At 47.8% G+C, this 26,676-nt stretch overlaps 1 protein-coding gene across 1 annotated transcript in view; it reads right to left on the bottom strand.

Annotated features, from left to right (window-relative positions):
- Positions 1-431: 431 nt before the first annotated feature.
- BGN (biglycan) overlaps positions 432-26,676 on the bottom strand; it is a 70,664-nt gene continuing 44,419 nt past the window's right edge. Inside the window, exons 3-8 of the mRNA XM_075324256.1 lie at positions 10,917-11,029; positions 7,669-7,882; positions 6,364-6,474; positions 5,449-5,542; positions 4,408-4,546; positions 432-760 (exon numbers count right to left, since the gene is read on the bottom strand). Coding sequence (XP_075180371.1) covers positions 563-760; positions 4,408-4,546; positions 5,449-5,542; positions 6,364-6,474; positions 7,669-7,882; positions 10,917-11,029 — 869 coding nt within the window. The 3' untranslated portion in view covers positions 432-562. The remainder of the gene's footprint in view (positions 761-4,407; positions 4,547-5,448; positions 5,543-6,363; positions 6,475-7,668; positions 7,883-10,916; positions 11,030-26,676) is intronic.

Genomic DNA, 26,676 nt, shown 5'->3' with positions numbered 1-26,676 from the left:
GCCGGGAAACTGCAGGCTGGCTACAGAGCTGGGAAACTGCAGGCTGGCTATACAGCCGGGAAACTGCAGGCTGGCTACAGAGCCGGGAAACTGCAGGCTGGCTACAGAGCCGGGAAACTGCAGGTTGGCTACACAACCGGGAAACTGCAGGCTGGCTACAGAGCCGGGAAACTGCAGGCTGGCTACAAAGTCAGGAAGCTGCAGGCTGGCTATAAAGCCATGAAGCTGCAGGCTGGCTACAAAACCAGGAAACTGCAGGCTGGCTACAAAGCTTTCCATTAAGGGGATACAGAATTGTGGCTATACAAGTTTAGTGCAGCTGCTGCCTACCTGAAAATCCATTCTGGTTTTTTATACGGCTGTGCCAGAATTCGGGCAGGACAGGAAGGATACCTAAAGCGTGGGATTTAATGACTGCCTTACACACCCTCTTATTGAGTATCACTGGGTTTATTTGTTACACTTTTTTATTTTATTTTAGTTCTACTCTTCTGTTTTTGCCATGTCTCTCTTTCGTTTTCGCTTTCTATTGATCCTTTGATAAAATCCTTCTTCTGTTTTTCTACTTTCTGTAATTTCCAAACTGGATGGCCAAGCGGTCAGTGACGCAGCGGAAAGTGGCCGGCTGCACCTCCCAGTAGGGTACTGGGTTGTTGAAGAGGCTGATGCCGTTGTAGTAGGCGCGTTTCACTCCGAATCCTACGGGGCAGAAGTCATTGACGCCAACTTGGGTAATGTTGTTTGAGTGCAAGTAGACAACCTGTTGGAGACAGAAGACAAAATTATGGTGATTGACCAACTCTATGATATTGGATGGCCTTTTTATAGATTATAACTTGGACAACCTCTCTTTCATATCATGGACTCATAGAATGGTAGAGTTAGAAGGGACCTTCAGGGTCATCTGGTCCAATCCCCTGCTCACAGCAGGATTCACCTGTGACCAATTAGACCACTGGCACTAAAGATAAAGGGTCCGACACTCTGTACTATTTTCAAAAGAAGATTGCCTGGCCCAAATTGACTAGACGTTTTCTTTTAATGAACGATGAGAACCTGCATCGCTCAATAAAGAATAGGTTATATTTTGGACAACCCTTCTTCCATGTGGCCAATTAGACCACATGGTGCTAAAGAAAAGGGTCTGAAACTCTGTACTATTTTGAAAAAGCCAAAATAGTATCTAGCTCCAAAAACGACGCTAGATTTGAAGAGCTAAAGAAAAAGGGTCCGACACTGTACTATTTTTTGAAAGAGCCAAAACAACATCTAGCTCCAAAAAACAACACTAGATGTGAAGGACCCATCATGTCCTTTCTAGTGAAGGTCATCACATATTGTTCTCCACCTGACGAGACCCACCCAAAGCCATCATTATCATGGATGCAGAACCTCTAGAGAAGATTGCCTGGCCCAGATTGTCTAGACGTTCTTTTTTAATGAGCGGTGAGAATCTGCATCTCTCAATAAAGAATAGGTTATAACTTGGACAACCCTTCTTCCATGTGGCTAATTAGACCACATGGCGCTAAAGAAATAGGGTCCGACACTGTACGATTTTTGCAAAAAGTTAAAATAACATCTAACTTCAAAGAACATGACTAAATCTGAAGGATCCACAATGTCCATTCTAATGAAGGCCATCACACAATGTTCTCCACCTCACAGGACCCACCCAAAGTCATCATTACCATGGATGCAGATCCTCTAGAGAAGATTGATTTGCCCAGATTGACCAGTCGTTCTCTTTTAATGAGCAGTGAGAACCTGCATCTCTCAATAAAGAATAGGTTATAACTTGGACAACCCCTCTTCCATGTGGCCAATTAGACCACATGGCGCTAAAGAAAAAGGGTCCCACACGCTGTACTATTTTTTCAAAAAGCTAAAATAACATCTAACGCCAAAGAACAACACTAGATCTGAAGGACCCACTATATCCTTTCTAGTGAAGGCCATCACACAATGTTCTCCACCTGACAGGACCCAACCAGAGCCATCACGATCATGGAAGTAGACTCTCTGGAGAAGATTGCCTAGACATTCTCTTTTAATGAGCGGTGAGACCTTAAGTTATAATAATAAGTTAAAATAAGTTATAACTTGGACAACCCTTCATCCATATGGCCAATTAGACCACATGGTGCTGAAGAAAAAGGGTCCAACACTACTATTTTCAATTTAATATCTACATCCAAACAACAACGCTAGATCTGAAGGACTCACCATGTCCTTGCTAGTGAAGGCCATCACACAATGTTCTCCACCTGACGGCACCCAACCAAAGCCATCATTATCATTAAAGCAAACCCTCTAGAGAAGATTGCTTGGCCCAGATTGACCAGACGTTCTCTTTTAAAGAGCAGTGAGAACCTGTATCTCTCAATAAAGCATAGGTTATAACTTGGACAACCAATCTTTCTTCCATGTGGCCAATTAGACCACATGGCGCTAAAGAAAAAGGGTAGCTGGAGATTTTGCATTGCTTCCACATTTTTGTGTTTCACCGCTAGCAATCTGCTGTCTTTTCCTACACAGTTTTTTAAAAAATATTATGCGGATTTCAGGTTACCAGCACTATGAATATATTTCACGTAAATGGCAAGAACTTTTCGGAAACACGTAGAGCTCGAATGCATTGTGTCGCCAGCCTAATTTGGTGACTCAATAAATCCTTTGGCATTTTCGAAAGGTTTAATTTTTTCCTTCTTCATATATTACCGCCATGTATATAATAGTGTGACAAATGCTGCGTATGCTGTGTACCAGTTAATGACTAAACTACATTGGTTTTTACCCGGTGCAGTTATTTCAGTAATCGCCTTCCCCTTAGCTGCAATTTCAAAGCTTTTACCTTAACGGATCCTCCTGCTTCCCGACACTACAGCCTCCCCTGTGGTCCCGACAACGCACAGCTCACAACTTTGACCTTTCGTTAATTGCAAAGCCTGGTGTTAAGACTCGAGCTGTAATAGATGTTGTCTGCAATCTGCGGCTTCATGGGAAATCAATAAATGGCCGCTGCATGCCTGACACCAAAACGGAGGAAAAGTTCAGCTTCATTTCAATGTGTCAGGTTTTATACTGTGAGCCCAGTTTCCGTGAATCAAGGTGGCCCCAAGCCTCCACGAAAAGTCATACATCAGCTAGTTGTCACGTATGTCCAACACTATCTCATCTCCATGTATTGGGGGAATCATTCTCTACCAACTGGTCTTATGGGATTCATAGGAATTAATGGCACATGGTAAGTGAGGACCAAAAAGACCAAAGAGTTTGAAGGACCCTTTTTTTTTAAAAGGACCATTGTTGGGGGGCTTTAATTCTGCTTAGGGATTTTACCATGGGTCCTCAAGGTTTGCCTCTGAATCTGGGAGAAGACGATATGTCCTGTTTGTTTCCAATAAATAAGTCTTCTCTATACATTTGGTGGAAGGATGGTGGCCATGATGAAGACTTTGCACAAGGACCTTTTCCTAACCCCACAGTCTTAACCAAAATTCCCATGACCCTTTTTTATCACCCTAAAATTATCAAGTTGATGACTCATCTAGAAATAAGAGATCCCATGGGTGTATCAAAATAAGAGCTGAGGATCATGTATTATGACTTCTCAAACAATATAAGTGCATGTACGGATGAGATGTCATCAAGATCAGCTTTTTCTTTATTTTATGGGGCAGCATTAAGAAGTTTCTTCTACTCAGGTCCAACCTCTCACGTCCACAAAGACCAAAGAGTTTGAAGGATCTAAAGATAAGAGATCCCATGGGTGTCTCAAAATGAGAGCTGAGAATCATGTGTTATGATTTATCAACCACTATAGGTGTATGTATGGATAAGATGTCATCAAGATGAGCCTTTTTTTATTTAATGGGACATCATAAAAAAATTTCTTCTACTAGGGCCCAACCTCTCACATCCACAAGACCAAAGAGTTTGAAGGATCTAAAGATAAAGATCCCATGGGTGTCTCAAAATAAGAGCTGAGAATCATGTGGTATGATTTGTCAACCTTTGATATGATACCCCTATGATAGGTGCATGTACGGATGAGATGTCATCAAGATGAGCTCTTTCTTTATTTTATGGGGTGTCATAAAGAAGTTTTTTCTACTTGGGCCCAACCTCTCACGTCCACCAAGACCAAAAAGCTTGAAGGACCTAAAGATAAGAGATCCCATGGGTGTCTCAAAATGAGAGCTGAGAATCATGTGGTATGATTTGTCACCCCCTATAGGTGCATGTACGGATGAGATATCATCAAGATGAGCTCTTTCTTTATTTTATCAGGCATCATAAAGAAGTTTCTTCTACTCGGACCCAACCTCTCACGTTCACCAAGACCACAGTTTTTCTAGGACCCTTTTCTATTAAAAGACCATTGTTAGGTGGTTTTATCCTCACCTGGAGAAATTTCATGTCGGGAAGTCCTGGAGGAACCTTTGAGAGCTTGTTGTTGTCCAGATGAAGTTCTCTGAGAGTGGGCAGTGAGGCGAGGCTGCCATTTTCTACTGCTCTGATGTTATTGTATCCCAGTCCTAGTCTAGAATTTCACATAAATGGAGACAGTTATCAGATTGGAAAAACAATGCCAAGGTGGTGAATATTTTTTTTATTCTAGTTATGTCAACTCCTGAAGACATCTTTGTGTATTTGCTCTTTTGAGAAGACGGATTGAGCGTTGACGGTCTCTCTAAGGTTTGGGGACCTTTAGGGGTTGTCATCCAATCTTTCTATCTCAACATAAGAGTCAAAATGGACTTCCTAGCTTGGAAGAAGACTCTTCTGACTAGGAACCTTTCAGATCTTACACTGGACTGCTCCATGGCCGAAGTCTGGGACCATAAATAGTATTAGAAGACGTTAGGAGGCAGGGAAAACTTGTGTGGTGGTGGTGGTGGTGATGGTGGTGTTACTCCTTTATTAGCTATTTTGTCCCCCTATAAGTAGAATCAGGTCCATTCTCAATCTGGCCTTCTTTTTCAGAACCTGTTGGACTAAGATTGGGACAATTCATCAGTGTACTTCTAGTTGGTAGCATGGAGTGGTGAGAGTCCATGACTTTGGGGAATCGGTAAGGGCTCAAAGAAGGTACAATGGTGATCAGTGGAACATTTCAACCCATCTTTGATTATATATTACTATCTTTACTTTGTTTCTTACAGAACATTTCTCAAGTCAATGGAGCCCATATGGGAAAATTTTCTCAAAGATTTCCAATGATTGGTTCTCTATGAAGACTATGGCCATTTTACAGATTGCTAAAGACCATTCATTGGAGCATGTTTGAAAGTCAAAGCTCCCTAACCATACTGTTGATATCTTGTTACATGCGTGTAGGACATATCAGAAGATATATCTGAGTTGAAAAGTGTGTCCAATGGAGACCAAACATAATGGGAGACATTTGGGCTAGTCATGTGGAAGACAAGTCTACTGTCTTACCTGTAAAGGTTATTATACTGGCTCAGATCTCCCATCTCAATTGCCTGAATCTTGTTATGGTCAAGGTGGAGCTCATTTAGACTGCTTGGTAGACCTGAAAAATTTAACACATGAGTGTAGGTGCAAATCTCAAGTTATGAGAACATCCAAAAAAAAATAAAATGGAAACAAGGGACACATTTACTAATCTTTGGACTATGCAGTCTGTAGACAGAGTAACCTTAGGCCAGGCAGTCTGTAGACAGAGTAACCTTAGGCCAGGCAGTCTGTAGACAGAGTAACCTTACCAGTCTTACCATGATCCCAAATTGTTCCCTTGTTTGAAAACATAAGTCGGAAGGAGAGAAGATTAGTGGGTAAGTCCTTAGCAAACTTAGTGGCCACACTGGTTTGGACCTTCTCTAACCAACAGCCACGTGGACTTCCTCTATGGCATGTTGTACATACGCCTTTGCTCTTGACACACGCTTATTAATATTGAAGACACATTTTCTGATTGTGAACCATATGTTTTAAGCATAGAATTCTATATGGAAATCCGAGAGACATGGATTGACTGAAATAAAACTCTACACCCAACCTACTTTGGATCCTCATCTCAGACACAGATGGAGAACTGATGTCTACATTTTTGCAAAGCCCTGGATAAGAACATTATTAGATAACTCATATACGGCCTATAAATGTTCCTGGCACCTTGTATCAATAACACCAAAGCCTTTAAACGTGTGTTCGTCTGCAATATGACTGATCTATGATGACACACGAGATATGGATAGTTTATTGGTACAAGCTGTTGGCTCTCCTCCCTCTTCTCGAGATATTTCCATCTGTGGTTACAGATCGACAAGTACAAGTAGTATCTGATTTTTGGGGTTTGCTTCTATCGTTCATTGCTGAAGGTTTCCAATTTACCTTTAGGAATTCCGCTTAATTTTGCTTCTGAGATCCGAAGATAGTTGAGTTTGAGTCCATCAAATGCTCCAGATTCAATACCTCCATTCTCAAGTGGGTTTCCTCCCATTTCTAAAGAAAAGAAAGAGTTCACAATCAACAAAGTTCTTTGAAGCTCGTGGACCCCAAAATCTCCAACTATAACTGATCGTTATCGGTCTTCTCAGAGGAACCTTTTGGGCCCCCCTAAGTGCCAGAGCTCTTGTGCGATTGCAACCCCGGTTATGCCCCTGTTCACAATCACTACGGATGGTTAGGGGCTCTTCTGATGTCCATTAGTGGTGAAGATAGTCTATGGGAAATATCTTGCCTGCTTAGTTTGTACATTTGCAGCATTTTCTGCATGCAAAGAACAAAAATGATGCAACCTCATGATGGCCCCTTAGGGCACAGGATTACAAATGTATTCTCCGGTCAATACAGGTACACCATAAATGTATAATTAGTACAAGTCCCACCTTGCCAACCTGCACCTACATCAATAACAAGGGTTCCACCCCACCAGTCCTGGCTGTTGGCCATCACATCCCAACAGTCCTGACGGTTGGCCATCACATTTCTTCAGTCCTGACGGTTTGCCATCACATCCCACCAGTCCTGACCATTGGCCATCACATCCCACCAGTCCTGATTGTTGGCCATCACATCCCACCAGTCCTGACTGTTGGCCATCCCACCAGTCCTGACTGTTGTCCATCACATCTAAACAACAACTAGACATGCAACTGCATGATGAACCCTTAGGGCACAGGATTGCAAGAGTATTCCAAGGTCAATACAGGTACACCATAAATGTACAAGACCCACTTTGCCAACCTGCACCTACATCAAGAACAAGGGTTTCTCCCCACCAGTCTTGACTGTTGGTCATCACATCCCCCCAGTCCTGACTGTTGGCCATCACATCCCACCAGTCCTGATTGTTGGCCATCACATCCCACCTGTCCTGACTTTTGGCCATCACATTCCACCTGTCCTGACTTTTGGCCATCACATTCCACCAGTCCTGACTGTTCGCCATCACATCCCACCAGTCCTGACTGTTGGCCATCACATCCCACCAGTTATGACTGTTGGCCATCACATCCCACCAGTCCTGACTGTTGGCCATCACATCTAGACAAGGAAGACTTATGAGGTTGCTAATCACGTGCCTGAAGTGATTACCTCTCAATTTATTCTCTGGTGGCCATCTCCTTCATCAGGACATGGCCTTGGAGACCCCCATTCTCAACACACTTGGGTCTCCTATACATTTGGACTCACCAATACAATTCATATTCTTATTTCCATTGAACACGTCCTTGGGGATCTTCTTGATCTTGTTCTCATGAATGCGTAGTTCCACCAGAGACTTGGGCAAACTCTTAGGAATCTCTTCTAGGCTGTTTTTCGAGATGTACAACTTTTGCAGCTTCTGAAGTGGTTCAAATGCCTTCTCATTGACTTTGGAGATTTTGTTGTTTACTAAAACCAATGCCTGGATCAAACGGAAATAGATTTACCATCTGAAATGAAAGTTCGTCTCTCTAGTATTTGTAATATTTTTGCTTCTGTACATTCTCTATTACTATTATGTGAACTAGCTCAACAGTTTATTCATATTGGCATATGTTTTTTCCTGTTGCTATATTATGTGCCCCAGAGCTGTTCTTCCATCTGTAAATTGGGTCAGGAAGTCCAATCCATATCAAATTTAGAGGAGATGGAGAATTGTTTTTTGGTTACCCAATAACGTCTAAACATTAATGCCCAGTAACTACCGTGTTTCCCAAAAAATAAGCCCTTCCCTGAAAATAGGGCTGCCTGAACACAAGCCCTACCCCAAAAATAAACCTCAGCAGGAATTTTCAACTTTTTTGAAGGAAGGCTTAAATATAAGCCCTACCTAGAACATAAGCCCTAGTTGCGGTTCAATAATGAAGTGTCCATGCAGCTAAAAAAAGTTAAAGATACTGCAGGACCCTTCATTAAAGAAACCAGACACCCCCAAAAGAAAGAAGACAGAGCCCGCAAAGTGATGTTGTGGAACGCAGTGATACTGTACTGCCCCGGAGACCAGGGAGGCAGTGGAACATGAGGACCTGCAGTGGATTGCATCGATGCGTTCCACCACAGGTCCTCCATACGTTCCAGCACAGGTTCTTGAGTTCCACCTCACTGCCGGCCAGAAGCAGTATGGTACCACCGGATTTTTGTGTGTTTGTGTGCGTATATGATGTTCCTGTGATCTGATGTGTGTGTGAGTGCCAGCCGGAAGCAAGGGAGGACCGCTGTGTAGCACACAAGGACCTGTTGGGAGCGTGCGTTGTGGATCGCAGGAGGACCTGGGAGCAACGCAGAGGTCCAGCGTCTTGTAAGTTGAAAGATTTCTGCCTTTTTTTCAGGTGTAAACTCATCTCCAACCTGCGTTTCCCCAGAAATAAGCACTACTCGAAACATAAGCCCTATACATTTTTGGGGGCAAAAAATAATATAAGACAATGTCTTATATTCCAGGAAACATGGTAGCATAACTGGTATAGCCATTACGGCTTAAATGAGGCCTGGGAGGCGAGGCTATGCATTTGTATTATTGAATTACAACCATTTGTTATTCTTTAGTGAAACAAATAGACCCTGCTGCTTGTATGATCGCTGTAGGCCCCCGACTGATCATGAGCATGTGGATATTCCACTCAAGGTAAATGGGACTGACAGGGAGAGACCATTGTACATTGATCATTTTTTTCTATCAGTCACATAGACATTAAAGATGACCTCTCACCAGGTCCAGCTGCTACTGAGTACAACTGTGGATGCTGGTCCTGCAAATCTTTTTGCTCAACCTTTTTAACCACTCCCCTTTGGGTTTAAATAGTGGAGTTTTCCCAGCAGTCCTTGCTGTTGATAGAATTCATTCTATTCTGGCCATCCTGGTGGAAAGAACTGCTGAGGAATTGTCCTTTGCCTATCCAACGTCTACTTTGGAGTCGGTCTGCAGCTGTGGATTTTGGTGTTTGTATCCTCCTGTTTATCCCCCTGTTTGTCTTTATTTTTCCCTCCATATTTATTAGTGCAGCGGTGTGACCAGTGTCTTGAGCCGGCCATCTCACTAGTCAGGGGATGTTTGCAGGGCTAGTGAGGGATTAGGTATCTGACTCGGCGACAGGTTGAAACACCCTGTATAGGGACGCTAGGTAGCTCAGGTAACAGCTAAAGGTGAGTTCAGGAGTCTGTCTGCAGCTCTGGATTTTGGCGTTTGTATCCTTCTGTTTATCCCCCTATTTGTCTTTCCTTTTACCTCCGTATCTATTAGTGCAGTAGTGGGACTAGTGTCTTCAGCTGGGGATTTTTGCGTTTGTATCCTCCTGTTTATTCCCCTGTTTGTCTTTATTTTTCCCTCCATATTTATTAGTGCAGAGGTGGGACTAGTATCTTCAGCCGGCCATCTCACTAGCCAGAGGGTGTTTGCAGAGCTAGTGGGGGATTAGGTATTCGGCTTGGCGACGGGTTGAAACACGCTTTATAGGGATGATAATGAGCTCAGGTAACAGATGAGGTGAATTCAGGAGGTGTCCCCTCATGCCTCTTCCTCACTGTAGGGCCCACCATTGTTAAAGTGTCCCTGGTATCCCTCCTTGTTTGTGGTGTTTTTGTAGTGCGTTAAACGCTCGTCAGTATAAATGCGTGTGTCACACGGTACATACAGACTTCTCCTACTCCGCGCGTAACACCTATGGACAGGAAATAAATGCCTTATGTGGAACAACCCCTTTATAAAAAATTATGGCTACCAACAGCAGCCACTATATGGCGCCCTTGGGCATCAATGTATGAACAGTATACCACAAGCGTGAGAGCTCCCCTTAGTGGTGGTTGCTTCTAGCCACGCTTTTATCATTGAATGGAGTTTTGAAGCTCTGCATTAGAAAAGTAAAGCCCTGACCACTAAACATATACTATGGATATTGGACCTATGACTTTACATTAAAGGTATTTAAGCTTTAGGAATGGGCACTCTCTTTATTTGGAATAACTAAAGATCTGGATCTGGTAATATCTGAATTCCATTGTTTTAACCTTTTATACCTTTTTTGTATAAACTGAGCGTTCACAGGATCATAATCAAGGTGTCATTATAGCATTACGCTTTGTGCCTTTCATGTCATTGCTCCTACACACGGATCACATTTCAATCAAAGGCAGCAAATGGGGAAAGAACAATGGGGCCCATTTATCATCAGCATCGTGAGAAGAACGATTTACAAAGGAAAAGCAAGAAATTAATTTGTCGCAAGTTTCACAAAAGTCATCACTTAATATATTTTTCCCGCAACCCACGACATCCCGAAAACATAACGATGGCGGCTCAATAAAAAAAAATAAGCCAAGTGTGGAAGAACCCGTAAAGATCAGAAAATGACCAAAAAGTGACTTCAGTATGATGTATCCTTAACTCAAGACTTAAAGATGGTCCCGGAGGACTGGAGAAAACACCAAGGGAGGATATAGTAATATAAAGTATTGCTCACATAAAGGCCAGTAAGTCCCTTGAAATCATCTTTTTTGATTTCCATAATTTTATTATTCTGTAGATCCAGGAGAGTGGTATCCTTTGGAATATTTTTGGGCACACTGGTCAGACCTAAAACGAAGACAAAAAAAATTGTTACAACAATTCAGAACATCTTTGGCTTTGTAAATATATTAATTAGGTCCACCATTCACATTAGATTAATGTTGGCTGAATTCAACAATTCTGCCAGTCCAAGATGACCATCGGAGGTGTATGTGGACCTCCCAACTTTCTACTGAAATCCACAGGCCTCTCACACTGGGTTAGGACAAACATTCACATTAGATGAATGTTGGCTGAATTCGACAACATTGCCAGTCCCCAATAACCATTGGAGGTGTATGTGGATCTCTGAACCTTCTACTGAAATCCACAGGCCTCTCACAATTAGCCAGGACTAACATTCACATTAGATGAATGCTGGCTAAATTCGACAATTTTGCCAGTCCCGGATGACCATCGGAGGTGTATGTGGATCTCCGAACCTTCTACTGAAATCCACAGGCCTCTCACAATTGGCCAGGACTAACATTCACATTAGATGAATGCTGGCTGAGTTGGCCAATTTTGCCAGTCCCGGATGACCATCGGAGGTGTATGTGGACCTCCCAACTTTCTCCTGAAATCCACAGGCCTCTCACACTGGCTTAGGACTAACATTCACATTAGATGAATGTTGGGTGAACCCGCCAATTTTGCTGGTCCCAGATGACTATCGTAGCTGTTTGTAGACCTCCTGACTGTCCCCTGAAATACACAGGTCTCACACTGGGTCAGGACTACAATTCACATTAGAAGAATGTTGTCTGAATTCGACAATTTTGCCAGTCCTGGATGACCATCAGAGGTGTATGTGGACCTCACCTTTCTCCTGAAATCCACAGGCCTCTCACACTCGGTTAGAACTAACATTTACATTAGATGAATGTTGGTTGACTTTGACAATTTTGCCGGTCCTAGATGACCAGCAGAGAAGTATGTGGACCTCCCAACTTTCTCCTGAAATCCACAGGCCTCTCACACAGTGGTTCAGGATTAACATTCACATTAGATGAATGTTGGCTGAATTCACCAATTTTGCTGGTCCTGGATGACCATCGGAGGTGTAAGTAGATGTCTGACTATCCCCTGAAATCCACAGGCCTCTCACTCTAGGCTATGACTTCTGACTTTGATGAAACCAAGGAGGAATCTGAGCAAGTGTGCGAAAGGTCTTTGTGTCATAGAGCCACAGTACGACCTTGCGCGCGCATGCGCAGGACCCTATCGGGCTTCATCATAGCCAAAAATCCTGGGCCAGTATGAAAAGTCTGGGGATTTCAGCACGCGTGTTATCAATCTGAAGAACCAACGAGGACCAGATAGGTGACATGAAGGGGCTAATGAGGTGAGCGTGAGGATTTTTTATTTTTGAAACATTTTGATGGTTTTTCACATTTCAGAAAAATGGTGGCCAGCGGCTGCCATTTTGCTAAATCTGCCCGGAAGCAAATTGTATAAAAATCTTCATTTTTGTAAGATTTGAGTAGATGTTATGTGCACTAAAGTACACACATGGTAGATAACGTAAAACTACAACTACGGTTATAAAGGACATTAGTGACAAAAAAAGGACTGACAAATGAGGGGTCGGCTCTAGGCGTTATGCGCACAGACGCGTATAAGTGGAAAGTAACGTAAAAAGGAGATCTTACTTAAAACTGCTATACCTAAACTGTTTCAGTCTGTGCAGGGGCCTTTAAGAACTGCACAGCTGGGACTTCTAGTTTGTACAAGAACCAGGTGTCTTGTACAGACTAGAAGTCCCAGCAGCGCAGTCCTTAAAGGCCCCTGCGCAGACTGAAACGACCCTAACTGGATGACTCAGATGACCACTCAGACCCTTCCTTCCTAAGTGGCCATCGATGGTTCTACAAACCTCTTTAAGAATCTGTGGGGAAGGTGCAGAGTAAAATAAGGTCAACCAAAAGTAATAATCTGCCAGGAGAAACCCAAGACAAACAGGCTGTATTTACAAGCAGGAGCGGGAAATGGAAGCCCGGGGATGCTTTCATTTAAAGGTTACACCCCCCCGGGTGATAGGAAAGATTAAATTGCAGTATAGTTACTTAGGTTGAAAAAAGACCTAGGTCCATCTAGTTCAACCTTCCTCCACCAGTTCTACATTTGGTCACTAAGTCATTTATAACCAACAATGTTGTGTACTGAGGAAATCATCCAGCCCTTTTTTAAAATCTGTTATAGTATCTGCCATTACTACCTCTTGTGGTCGGCATTCCACAGTCTGACTGCTCTAACTGTAAAGAACACTTTCCTATTTAGCTGCCGAAATCACTTTTCTTCCACTCGCAGTGAGTGCCCCCTGGTCCTTAGTACTGTCTTTCGAAGAAATAAGTCATGTGCCAGTTGTGACGACATGGACTCTCATGGGTTAAAGTTTCTTAAAATCCAGCCAGACAGCACGATAGATTGTCTATAGACGGGGGAGAATGTGACGACATGGATTCTCATGGGTTAAAGTTTCTTAAAATCCAGCCAGACAGCACGATAGATTGTCTATAGACGGGGGAGAAGTCCCTCATTGTTTTTACAAGACTCTTGTTGACTCAATGTAATTGTGTTGGCCACTGAAAGCCAGACGTATTGTTCTCCAGACATTTCCAGTAACCATTGTATTGTAGTTGTGTATTGATAATGTAATTACCTTAGTAGCCATTGTCTAGTCGGTGACTTGCCGACTCCATGTAGATATGCTGGGTCTTTCTATGCACATCATTTAAATGAACATTATCCATGCAGCTTGAAATTCATCCAATGGGAGAAGCAATCTTGTCCAACCAATCGATGAGGACGAAGTGTATCCTAAGGGAAGGTTATGGCTATAAAAGGGACTTCTTTAAGCCACCAGGGTTGATGAAGGTTGATGGATGCTGATGGATCCAGTCTAAGCTCTTTGGAGCTGACTAGAGGATCAGGATATCTTATGGCTTCAATCTAGGGACTCCGGTCCCGGTTGGAAACCATATCCAGAGCCTAGGGATTTCGACTCCGGCTGCCAGGATTTTAACATCAAACCAGGACTACCTAAGGAGGACACTCAGGTTGGGACAGTTCAGTCACCTGTTACAGACTTTGCAGACCTCAGACAGCTTGGAACCTGTGAGGCATGGACATTCTAAATCCCTGGTGAGCCAGCGGAAGGGTGAGACTCTGTTGCCTGTTACATTTGTGTGTTTTGCTGGTTATGTGTTATGTGCCGTTAATTCTTTGGGGATCCAATAAAGTCTAATTATTGTGGTTCCCTCACCCTGTGTTGTCTGAGTAGTGTTACGCCCACGGTTAAGGAGGCCGGCGTTCAGTTGGGATGAGCCCTGAGCCACGCTGTCTTTCTAAAGGCGGCGGGTTTTAGTGGACGAGAGCACCCACTGAGCCCCGTGTCTCCACACCAGTCCTTTATATTGACCACACATGTTGTTATGAATCGGCGCCGCCATAGCCGCAGGCAGCCTGCTGCGGTTCCTGTTGCGCCCAGGTACTGGCTGCCGTTTTTGGCTGTGCCTCAGGTCGTCCAGCTGGCTACTTCTTCCTCCACATCTAAGTCCAGTGTTTCGCCTAGTGAGCATGCTCAGCCTGATAGTGCCATTCCTGAGGCTACGTCCTCGGTTCAGGCTACTGAGCATGCTCCTACACTTAGTGCGAAAAGCCTCTTTGCACAGGTACTTGCACATCGTGCCGTGTCTAAGTTCTGTGTTGTGCCTACTGAGCATGCTCAGGCAGATAGTCTGATTTCTGAGACTGTTGTTCAGGCTACTGAGCATGCTCAGACACTTAGTGCATCAGAGGCTAGGTCCGGGAAGGACTTCACTGGGCATGTCCGTGAGGTGGCAGGCCCTGATAGGGCAGAGGGAATCAGGTGTCCTGCTGATGTAGCCACTCCGGACTGGCTCGTGGAGGCCCGCCCCTATGACACGGCACCTCACCATTGGTCGTCAGACGATGACTGGTGAGGTGTTTGGAGTGTGGCTGCGATAAGGTCATCAGTGATGTGGCGGTACCGGATAGGCCGCTGGTGATGTCACTGATGACATGGCACTCTGCTATTGGCTCCTGGAGGTGCCATTGTGGTCCACCCTCGATTTGGGGCAGACACAGGTTATAAAAGGGGCTGGAGACAACATGGATGTGCGCAATCTTCACTTAGAGTTCATGTAAGCATAAGCTTTGTTGGAAGCGGTAGGTTGGACTAGGCGAATGGTGCCTGTCACACCAAGATTCGTGGCTTAGCACATCAGGGTCAGGCGCCATGCTTCCTTGCTGCCGTTCTTGTTGTGCTATAGCAGTCAAGTGGCGTTAAATGGACTGCGGCTGCTGTGTCACCTGTCCATTTGTGCCTCCTACGCACACGGACAGCATACCTGCTACGTTATATGTCCGGTTGTGTCCTTTACGCACACGGACAGCGTACCTGCTGCGTCACCTGTCCGAGAGTACCCTACACGGACAGCGTACCTGCTGCGTCACCTGTCCAAGAGTGCCCTCTATGCACACGGACAGCGTACCTGCTGCGCCACCTGTCTGGTTGTGCCCTCTACGCGCACGGGCAGCATATTCCAGAACCCCTGTGGAGTTGACAGGGTGTTCCTGGATTGGGTGTGTGAACCCTATTTCCCTTTTCGGCTTCCCAGTCAAATGCTACTGGTGTGACTACCTGTTCTGGTGTGTCCTTCACACACGAGGCCAGTCGAGTGGTGACTAGAAACGCTAATCGGAGGACCGCTCGGCTTGATGTGTCTGACACAAGTGGCCGACAGGGCGCTGTCGCAGCGGTCTTCTCGGTCAACGCTAACTAGTTACCATCTGGCCTGACGTGTTCCCTACACACGTGGTTAGAGTAGCGCCCGCTCCACTGAAACACTAACTGGGTTGTCATCTGGCTTGACGTGTCCCTACACACGTGACCGGTTCCCAGGTCTCCTGGGTTATCTCTGAGTCATCAGCTCTGTATTCTCTGCCTAACCTTTGGGTTGCCAGCAGCTCCTTTTCCATCTGGGAGCACGGTGGACCCCGACTGGCGATTGGGAATACACTACCTTATCCTAATCTGCCAATCCCTCCGTAACACATGTATTTATACAAATAAATGAGATCTCCTCTGAGACGTCTTTTTTCTAAGCTAAACATATATAACTTTTTCAACCTCTCATCATACGGGAGGCCTCCATTCCTTGTAGTAGTCTAGTTAGCCGCCTTTGAACTGACTAACTTCTGAATGTCCTTTTTAAAATGTGGAGCCCAAAAATGGAAACACTTGTTTGCAGAAAGGCAATGAACACACAAAGTGTCCACACAGAGACAAAGTGTTAAGAACCAGGACAGCAACCGAACCTTACTGTGGCTCAGTGAAAGGGAAATAGACCACCGCACGAGAGGCTCCTGGATCAAATCCAAGGCCTAACAGTAGACTTCAATTCTACTTGAATTTATTCTTTCAGCTCTAATCAGGAGATATTACTGTGATCTCATGAGCATGACAAACGTCACCCTGGATAGTGAGAAGGTTGGCGAGAATGCTAGTCTCAATACTGCAATAATTCAACACAAGGTAAGAGAGACAGACGGAGGGAAAATAGACACAAAAAGGAAGCACTCCAAGCTCCTCCAATGCAGCTCAACACCACAGCTGCAATAGTCACAACTCTTCAGCTTCTCCCAGAGACAGGCTCCTACCAAAGTCATCAGCATAGAATGAGAATCTATAACCGGCATCAGGTGGTAAGACACATGACTTTTTATAGCAAAGGGGAGTGGTCACAAAAGAGCTGCTACTTCTAAAACTTCCTTTGAAGATGCTGACTCTACATCATGCCAATGATTGTAAGTGCCGCCATATATCACTCAGGTCCTCCTATTCAAAACCTGTGGCACCGATGAAGAATGCCGAGCTCTGTGCATGAATGAAAAGTCCTCCTCCACCACGGTTGTTGTAAGGTGAGAAATCATTCTGGTGTTGGGTGTGGTTCCTACACTCCCCCAACAAGAATCCAGTGAACAGTTGATAATTTTTGGACAGTCTTATTTGGGCATTGCATGAATAGGGGTATAGATACAAAGTAGTGCGTGGGGCAGTAGTCCATTCCTAATTTCATTACATATGGGTGTATCAAAAGTTTTGCCCTGAACTTACCCTGGATAGTGAGAAGGTTGGCGAGAACACTAGTCTCAATGCTGCAATAATTCAACACAAGGTGAGAAATCATTTTGGTGATCGGTGGGGTTCCTACACTCCCTTCAATAACAAGAATTACTTGTCAATTGGATAGTTGATAATTTTTGGACAGTCTTATTTGGAACGGGGGGTATAGATACAAAGTAGTATGTGAGGCAATAGTCCATTCCTAATTTCATCACATATGGGTGTATCAAATATTTTGCATAGTTGTGCGGAGATCTAGGACCTGGTTTGATTGTATCAATGTGGGAGCAATCAAATGCTCCTGACCTGGACCTGATTGTAAACCCCTGTGACTACAGCTGGATTAATTTACAACAGTCCGTAGTCTGGATACCGTTTGCAGATGGTAGATTAACCACAGGGAATTCAGAGGAATTTCTCCATAAGCCAGGTTAGTATTTTTGGCTCGCCTTCCAAGCTGAAGGAAACAAATCGTATCATACTTTCACGAAATGGTATTTTGGAGCTCCTTTCTGATATTGAAGTCCATCTATGAATTTTTCATGGAAGAAAATCTGTTAGTGCTTGCAAAATTATTGCATGTCCTCAATGTAGAGAACAGAAAGTGATATCCATATATCCAGCAGGCTGATAAATATGTTGTCCCGTCACAGCGTACAGATGCTCAGCGTGCAGCACAACACAAGGGTAACAATGGTAATGTATTGACAGAAGGCCCTGGCTCTCCATAACTTCCCTACACGGATCCTTCCCCCTGCCACCGTCACGTGTCTAGGCCCTCACCTGAGTCTGTACCATGCGCTCCCTAACATCCCTATACATGTCCTTCCGCCAGTCACCGTCACATGCCTAGGCCCTCCCTGCCCTTAACTAACCCTAGCTATTGAAAACACCGCTGAGAATACTAGCTCACCTAAGTCTGTACTCTACGCGCCCTAATTTCCCTATACGGGTCCTTCCCCCTGTCACGTCATGTGCCTAGGCCCTTCCCCGTGTCACCGTCACGTGCCTAGACTCTCACCTGAGTCTGTACCTAGCGCTCTCTAACTTCCCTGTACGGGTCTTTTCCCCCCGTCACCGTCACATGCCTAGGTCATCTCTTGCCGTGAACTCACCCTGGCTAGTGAGACGGCCAATGAGAACACTAGTCTCACCACTGCAATAATACAACACAAGTTAAGGGAGACAGACATGGGAAAATAGACACTAAAAGGAAAATAGACACTAAAAGGAAACCACTCCAAGCTCCTCCAATGCAGCTAAACACAACAGCTGCAATAGTCACGACTCCTCAGCTTCTTCCAGAGACAGGCTCTTTCCAAAGTGGTCAGTGTGGTGCCCTGGACTAGCCAGGTAGCCACAAATATAACACACACACCCCCTCCCCTGGATAGTTCACACCAGTCAAACAAAAACCCTTGTTGCCTCCCTCCAGGGTCTGATGTCCACACCAGGTGTGGCGGAGCCAGGCATTTGGCCCCACCCACCAAGGAGTTTACAGGCCTGGATGCAGGAAAAGCAGTCAGATTAGTTTTGGAGTTCAGTGGAAGTGGAGTGAAAAACTGCTAGCGTCTGGGTAGGAGCCCAGGCACTGTCAGCAAGGTCGGCTGACGGTGGTGGCCGTCTGCAGGAGTTAGTGGATCTCTGCGGAACCGTAGGACCGGGGTCGGGTGGTGGCCCGCCGGTACCGAACCGGGGAGCGAAGTGAAGCTAAGCACAAAGGCAGTGTTACGAACCGGCGCCGCCATAGCCGCAAGCAGCCTGCTGCGGTTCCTGTTGCGCCCAGGCGCCGGCTGCCGTTCTTGGCCGTGCCTCGAGTCGTCCAGTTGGCTGCTCCTTCCACCATGTCTAAGTGTGGAGAGGCGGCTAGTGCGCATGCGTGCGCCGATTTACCCCAGCCAGAGTCTAAGCCCGGTGTTTTGCCTAGTGAGCATGCTCAGCCTGATTGTGTTATGTCTGAGACTAAGTCCTCAGTTCAGGCTACTGAGCATGCTCCCACAATTAACCCTAACAGCCTCTTTGCACAGGTACTTGGACTTCGTGCTGTGTCTAAGTTCTGGGATGTGCCTACTGAGCATGCTCAAACTGATAGTCTGCTTTCTGAGCCTGTTGCTCAGGCTACTGAGCATGCTCAGGCACTTAGTGCATCAGAGGCTAGGTCCGGTAAGGACCTCACTGAGCATGTCCGTGAGGTGGCAGGCCCTGATAGGGCAGAGGGTGTCAGGTGTCCTGATGACGTGGCAACTCCGGACTGGCTCGCAGAGGCCCGCCCCTATGATCTGGCACCTCACCATTGGTCGTCAAACGATGACTGGTGAAGTGTTTGGGGCGTGGCTGCCATGAGGTCATCAATGACGTGGCGGTTCCGGATAGGTCGCATGTGACGTCACTGATGACATGGCACTCTGCTATTGGACCTTGGTGGTTCCACCCTGGGTTTGGGGCGGACCCAGGTTATAAAAGGGTCTGGAGACAACATGGAGGGGCGCAGTCTTCATTTAGAGTTCTTGGTGGCATAAGCCTTGTTGGAAGCGGTAGGTAGGGCTAGGCGAACGGTGCCTGTCACGCCAAGATTCGTGGCTCAGCACATGAGGGTCAGGCGCCATGCTTCCTTGCTACCATTCCTGTTGTGCTAGAGCAGTCCAGTGGCGTTAACTGGGCTGCAGCTGCTGCGTCACCTGTTCAATTGTGCCTCCTACGCTCACAGACAGAATACCTGTTGCGTCACCTGTCCGAGACTGCCCTCTACGCACACGGACAGTGTACCTGCTGCGCCACCTGTCCAGTTGTGCCCTCTCTACGCGCACGGACAGCGCACCCCAGAACCCCTGTGAAATTAACAGGGTGTTCCTGGATTGGGTGTGTGAACCCTATTATCCTCCTCGGCTTCCCAGTCAAATGCTACTGGTGTGACTACCTGGTCTGACGTGTCCTTTACACACGTGGCCAGTCGAGTGGTGGCCAGAAACGCTAATCGGAGGACCGCTCGGCCTGACGTGTCTTACACGTGTGGCCGACAGAGCGCTGTCGCAGCGGTCTTCTCGGTCAACGCTAACTGGTTACCATCCGGCCTGACGTGTTGTTACACACGTGGTCGGAGTAGCGTCCGCTCCACTGAAATGCTAACTGGGTTGTCGTCCGGTCTTACGTGTCCCTACACACGTGACCGGTTCCTTGAGTTATCTCAGAGCCATCCAGCTCTATAGTCTCCGCCTAACCCACAGGGTGCCAGCAGCTCCATTACCATCTGGAGCACGGTGGGCCCCGACTGGCGATTGGGATATATACCCCTGGTCCTAATCTGCCGGTCCCCCCGTAAAAGTAAGACTGCGCCCGGGTCTGGCTGGCATGGCGGAGATGGAGCAGCTACGTCAGTTCATACTGCAGCTTGATGCCAGAGTGAGGTCTCTGGAGAAGTCTGCTCTTGCTGCTGATATGGATGATGTGGTGGCTCAAGCGGCTGCAATGGTGTCCGTCACCAAGCCTACTACAACCCTCCCTCACCTCTCGCTGCCCAACAAATTTACGGGGAACAGCAAGGCATGTAGGGGATTCGTGAACCAGTGCTCAGTCCATCTAGAGCTGTTGGCTGCACGGTTTCCTACAGAGAGGTCTAAGGTGGGGTTTATCATCTCCTTGCTCTCTGATAGAGCACTGGAGTGGGCTACACCATTGTGGGAGAGTAATGACCCCGTAGTACAAGACTCTAAGGAGTTTTTGGAGTCCTTGCGACAAGTGTTCCTGGGGCCTCAGGTCACTCACGACTCGGCCCTACAGCTACTGACTTTGGAGCAGGGGCGTACCTCCTCAAGTCAATATGCTGTGAGTTTCAGGACACTTGCTGCAGAACTGGGGTGGTCAGAGAGGACTCTCATTCCACTGTTCTGGAGGGGATTAGCCTCGCACGTGAAGGACGCATTAGCGTCGCGTGAGGTACCAACTACCCTTGAGGGCCTCATGACTCTGGCTACCCGCATTGACCTGCGGACCTCCGAATGTCAGCTGGAGCGCAGGTCAGAGGGTTGTTCAGCCACTGTAGTGGTCTCTCCTACTGCATCTCCCTTAGAGGACATCTCTGTTCCTATGGAGATCGCTAGGGTTGGTGTTGCTAGGTCTTCGAGTCGCAAGGGCATTTCTTGTTTCGCTTGTGGGCAGTATGGTCATTATGCCAACCGTTGCCCAAAGCGTCAGGGTAAGCGACCGCGATTGGTGACCATAGCTGGAGGTAGACTGGACTCTGCGTCATCCATTAGGGTGACGTTTCCCGCGTCCATTTCCTTTAAGGGGTCAACATGGTCCACAAGGGCAAGTGTGGACACAGGTGCTGGGGATAGTTTCATCTCCTCCTCTTTTGCCCGGCGGCATGCCATCCTGCTGGTGCAAATGCCAAGGCCAGTGAGAGTCCGTGTGGTGGATGGGTCCTTGTTGCCCAAGGTAATTCACCAGCGGACAGTGCCCATTACCCTTGCCATGTCATCTGGGCATAGGGAGACCATTTCATTTCTGGTTCTCCCTAAGGGTGCAGATGATATTCTGCTGGGTATTCCTTGGTTGAAGCGGCATTCCCCACATATCGACTGGTCGTCTGGGGTGATTACGCGGTGGAGCGAGTCTTGTAGCTCTCACTGCATGTCTCCATCTTCCGCCCGTCGCTCAGTGGTATCTGTGGCGACTATAGACCATTCGAGTGGGAGGGCCGCTAGATGGGGGGGTACTGTTACGAACCGGCGCTGCCATAGCCGCAAGCAGCCTGCTGCGGTTCCTGTTGCGCCCAGGCGCCGGCTGCCGTTCTTGGCCGTGCCTCGGGTCGTCCAGTTGGCTGCTCCTTCCACCACGTCTAAGTGTGGAGAGGCGGCTAGTGCGCATGCGTGTGCCGATTTACCCCAGCCAGAGTCTAAACACGGTGTTTTGCCTAGTGAGCATGCTCAGCCTGATTGTGTTATGTCTGAGACTAAGTCCTCAGTTCAGGCTACTGAGCATGCTCCCACAATTAACCCTAACAGCCTCTTTGCACAGGTACTTGGACTTCGTGCTGTGTCTAAGTTCTGGGATGTGCCTACTGAGCATGCTCAAACTGATAGTCTGCTTTCTGAGCCTGTTGCTTAGGCTACTAAGCATGCTCAGGCACTTAGTGCATCAGAGGCTTGGTCCGGTAAGGACCTCAGTGAGCATGTCCGTGAGGTGGCAGGCCCTGATAGGGCAGAAGGTGTCAGGTGTCCTGATGACGTGGCAACTCCGGACTGGCTCGCAGAGGCCCGCCCCTATGATCTGGCACCTCACCATTGGTCGTCAAACGATGACTGGTGAAGTGTTTGGGGCGTGGCTGCCATGAGGTCATCAATGACGTGGCGGTTCCGGATAGGTCGCATGTGACGTCACTGATGACATGGCACTCTGCTATTGGACCTTGGTGGTTCCACCCTGGGTTTGGGGCGGACCCAGGTTATAAAAGGGGCTGGAGACAACATGGAGGGGCGCAGTCTTCATTTAGAGTTCTTGGTGGCATAAGCCTTGTTGGAAGCGGTAGGTAGGGCTAGGCGAACGGTGCCTGTCACGCCAAGATTCGTGGCTCAGCACATGAGGGTCAGGCGCCGTGCTTCCTTGCTACCAATCCTGTTGTGCTAGAGCAGTCCAGTGGCGTTAACTGGGTTGCGGCTGCTGCGTCACCTGTTCAGTTGTGCCTCCTACGCACATGGACAGAATACCTGCTGCGTCACCTGTCCGAGACTGCCCTCTACGCACACGGACAGTGTACCTGCTGCGCCACCTGTCCGGTTGTGCCCTCTACGCGCACGGACAGCGCACCCCAGAACCCCTGGAAGTTAACAGGGTGTTCCTGGATTGGGTGTGTGAACCCTATTATCCTCCTCGGCTTCCCAGTCAAATGCTACTGGTGTGACTACCTGGTCTGACGTGTCCTTTACACACGTGGCCAGTCGAGTGGTGGCCAGAAACGCTAATCGGAGGACCGCTCGGCCTGACGTGTCTTACACGCGTGGCCGACAGGGCGCTGTCGCAGCGGTCTTCTCGGTCAACACTAACTGGTTACCATCCGGCCTGACGTGTTGTTACACACGTGGTCGGAGTAGCGTCCGCTCCACCGAAACGCTAACTGGGTTGTCGTCCGGTCTGACGTGTCCCTACACACGTGACCGGTTCCTTGAGTTATCTGAGCCATCCAGCTCTATAGTCTCCGCCTAACCCACAGGGTGCCAGCAGCTCCATTACCATCTGGAGCACAGTGGGCCCCGACTGGCGATTGGGATATATACCCCTGGTCCTAATCTGCCGGTCCCCCCGTAACAGGCAGGGCCATTGGACCCCGACTAGGCTTGGAGCCGCCGACAACGGTCAAATCCGAGAGTGACCGGAACCCTAGGGGTTTCCTAACACCCAAGTCCCGACAGAAGGCAACAGTCCACACCGTGAGGATACACAGCCACCGCCATAGGCTAGAGACCCAAGGGCCAGTGCCTGCGGGCAAAACGGGCTCCTTCGGTACCTATACGCCGGGGAGCGGACTACGGGTGGGAAACCATCAGAGTCAACACATACATACACAGGTGCAGGGAAAGACAGCCACCATCAACCTGTCCGGGGAGAGCAAAGACACTGCAGCCGGCTGTGGGACCCGTCCATCCAGCCGTTTGGTTTACCACAGACTCTGTGAATTTGTGCCTGAGTGAGTACCACAGTGCCATCCGGCACCGCGCCGCACTGCCCCTGCAACCCTGCACCCCAGCCATCCAGCCTCCCCGTTCCACCACCGGGCCCCGGGATCACCAACCCCTACCCACAGAGGGGGAACCAACATCCTAGCTGCTCCCTGCCATCGCACCCGGGATCCCCGTCACCGGCAGCGGTGGTGCCCATTATCACCACCACCCGTGGGTGGCATCACGAACTCTCACCCAAAACAAACCACCCCTTTTTCACTCATGGGCGAGGAGCGCTGCTCGAGTTCCCGGGTCCAGCCCACCGCTCGAGCCACCGAGCAGCAGCAGCAGCCACGGACCCGAGAGTAGCGAGCGCGGCCCCTCCGCCCGCGACAGTCACCATAGAATGAGAATCTATAACTGGCATCAGATGGTAAGACAAGCGACTTTTTATAGCGAAGGGGAGTTGGTCACAAAAGAGCTGCACCTGAGATTAAGGCTACAAAGCACAGCCAGATAGGAAAGAGTCCTTAACCCCTACAGCACAAAAAGAAAATATATTTCACTCAAATACAAGTTGTAAACCTGCAAACAAAGTGGCGTTGTGTCTTTCTGGTCTCAGACTCGCCAGAGGTCTCCCCAGAGAGTGGGACACGCTCATGACATATGTCTGTATATACATGCAGTATATATTTTGTCATCAAAAAGGGCAGCTTTACTTATTAGCTATTTGTTGAATATAATAAGTGGTTAAACTATAGAAATTTTAGGGAAATAAACAATAATATATGAGATGTCTCTTTATATGTATAATGTAGGTACAAAAAATTAGGAAAGGGTCAGTGACACAACTGGTCTTTGGAACAAACAGTAGCAGAACAATAAGAACCAAAAATGATAATTATTAGTGATTTACAGTATTTATAGCCATATTCTAAGTATCTTTAGTAATTAATGGGCACCTTTTACACACCTGTCTCAGCTCTAGGGTGTCACGCTAGGCACGGAGAAGTACAGCAAAGGGAAAGGGAAACCCTGTGTCTAGGGAAGGGGAAGATGGTGACCCCTGACCAAACCTACCACTGGTCCCTGAGGTCCCTCACCACCCTAGATAGGTTCCACAGCTATGCTCCGAGCCAGATACCTGATCCTATGTATCCCTAGTGCTGGGCCATGGGGTCCCTCACCACCCTAGGTAGGTTCTGCACCTATGCGCTGAGCAGGATTCTTGACCCTAGGTATCCCTAGTGCTGGTCCTGGAGTCCCTCACCACTCTAGATAGGTTCCCCACTTATGCGCCGAGCAGGATACCTGACCCTAGGTAGCCCTACTGCTGGTCCTGGGGTCCCTCACCACCCTAGATAGGTTCCACAACTATGCGCCGAGCAGGATACCTGACCCTAGGTATCCCTAGTGCTGGTCTTGGGGTCCCTCACCACCCTAGATAGGTTCCCCACTTATGCGCCGAGCAGGATACCTGACCCTAGGTATCACTAGTGCTGGGCCCTGGGGTCCCTCACCACCCTAGATAGGTTCCTCATCTATGCACTGAGCCATATACCTGACCCCAGGTATCCCTAGTGCTGGTCCTGGGGTCCCTCACCACCCTAGATTGGTTCCTCATCTATGCACTAAGCCATATACCTGGCCCTATGTATCCCTAGTGCTGGGCCCTAAATAGGGAATGGCTGGGAAGAGCTCTTCGTCAACCCCACTAAACAACTATAAAAGACACAAGGAGGACACACAGGGAGAAAATGCATGAACTACTTATCATTAGATAACTGAGGTAGAAGTTCAGCAGAGTTTTCAGCAACGATACTACAGAGGAGTACAACCTGCTTGCAACCAAGGCTTGAAGGAACTGGAAAATATCACCAGCACCAGTCCAAAGGAAGGAAGAGGTATTTAAACACCAAGGGAATACTGATGATCAACAGCATGGTGGAAGGCAAGCTCCTGCTGGGTCGAAAAGGGAGGCAGTAGAATCCAGCAGGAAAGCTACCTATACCAATGAATACTGACAACAGGAACAATGGAAAGTCAGGGAGCATTCTCTGCAGCCAAACGCTGTGACCTTCTTTGGCCAGAAACCACATGACTGTCTGTCACATGTGACACACCCGTGACACAGGGCTGGGCCCTACTCCCTTCACCTATGGCATCCTTTGCTGTGGTTCATGTCGCGGGCGGGGAAGGACGCCGCTGCGCTCGCTAATGCTCGGGTCAACCAACTCAAGTGGTGGGCCGGATCCGGGGACTCGAGCGGCGCTCTTCGTCCGTGAGTGAAAGGGGGTAGTTTGGTTTGGGGATTTGGTCCGTGACGCCACCCACGGGTTGTGGTGAGGTTGGGCACCACCGCTGCTGGTGACGGGGATCCCGGGAGTGATGGCAGGGAGCAGCTGGGATGTTGTTTTCCCCCTCCGTGGGTAGGGGTTGGTGGTCCCGGGGCCCGGTGAGATGATAGGGAGGCACGGGTGGATGGGTGCAGGGTCGCTTGGACTGCGCAGCGCGGTGCCAGACGGCACGGTAGTACTCACTCAGTCACAAAGGTACGCAAAGTCTCTGGTAAACCAAACGGCTGGATGGACGGGTCCCGCAGCCGGCTGCTGTGGCTTCTCCTGGACGGTTAGTGGTGGCTGCCTTTCCCTGCACCTTTGTGTATGTTCGGCCCCGATGGATTCCCACCGGTAACCCGCTCCCCGACGTGTGTATGTGCCGGAGGAGCCCTTTTGCCCGCAGGCTCTGGCCCTTGGAACTCTAGCTGTGGCGGTAGCTGTATTTCCTTGTGTTGGTTGGACGGTTGCCTTCAATCGGGTCTTGGCTGTTAGGAAACCCCTGGGGTTCCGGTCACTGACGGATTTGAC

The sequence above is a fragment of the Anomaloglossus baeobatrachus genome, chromosome 9 (genome assembly GCF_048569485.1).
Source record: "Anomaloglossus baeobatrachus isolate aAnoBae1 chromosome 9, aAnoBae1.hap1, whole genome shotgun sequence".
In the NCBI taxonomy this organism is placed as follows: Eukaryota; Metazoa; Chordata; class Amphibia; order Anura; family Aromobatidae; genus Anomaloglossus; species Anomaloglossus baeobatrachus.
This window is presented reverse-complemented; position numbering and strand designations above follow the sequence as displayed.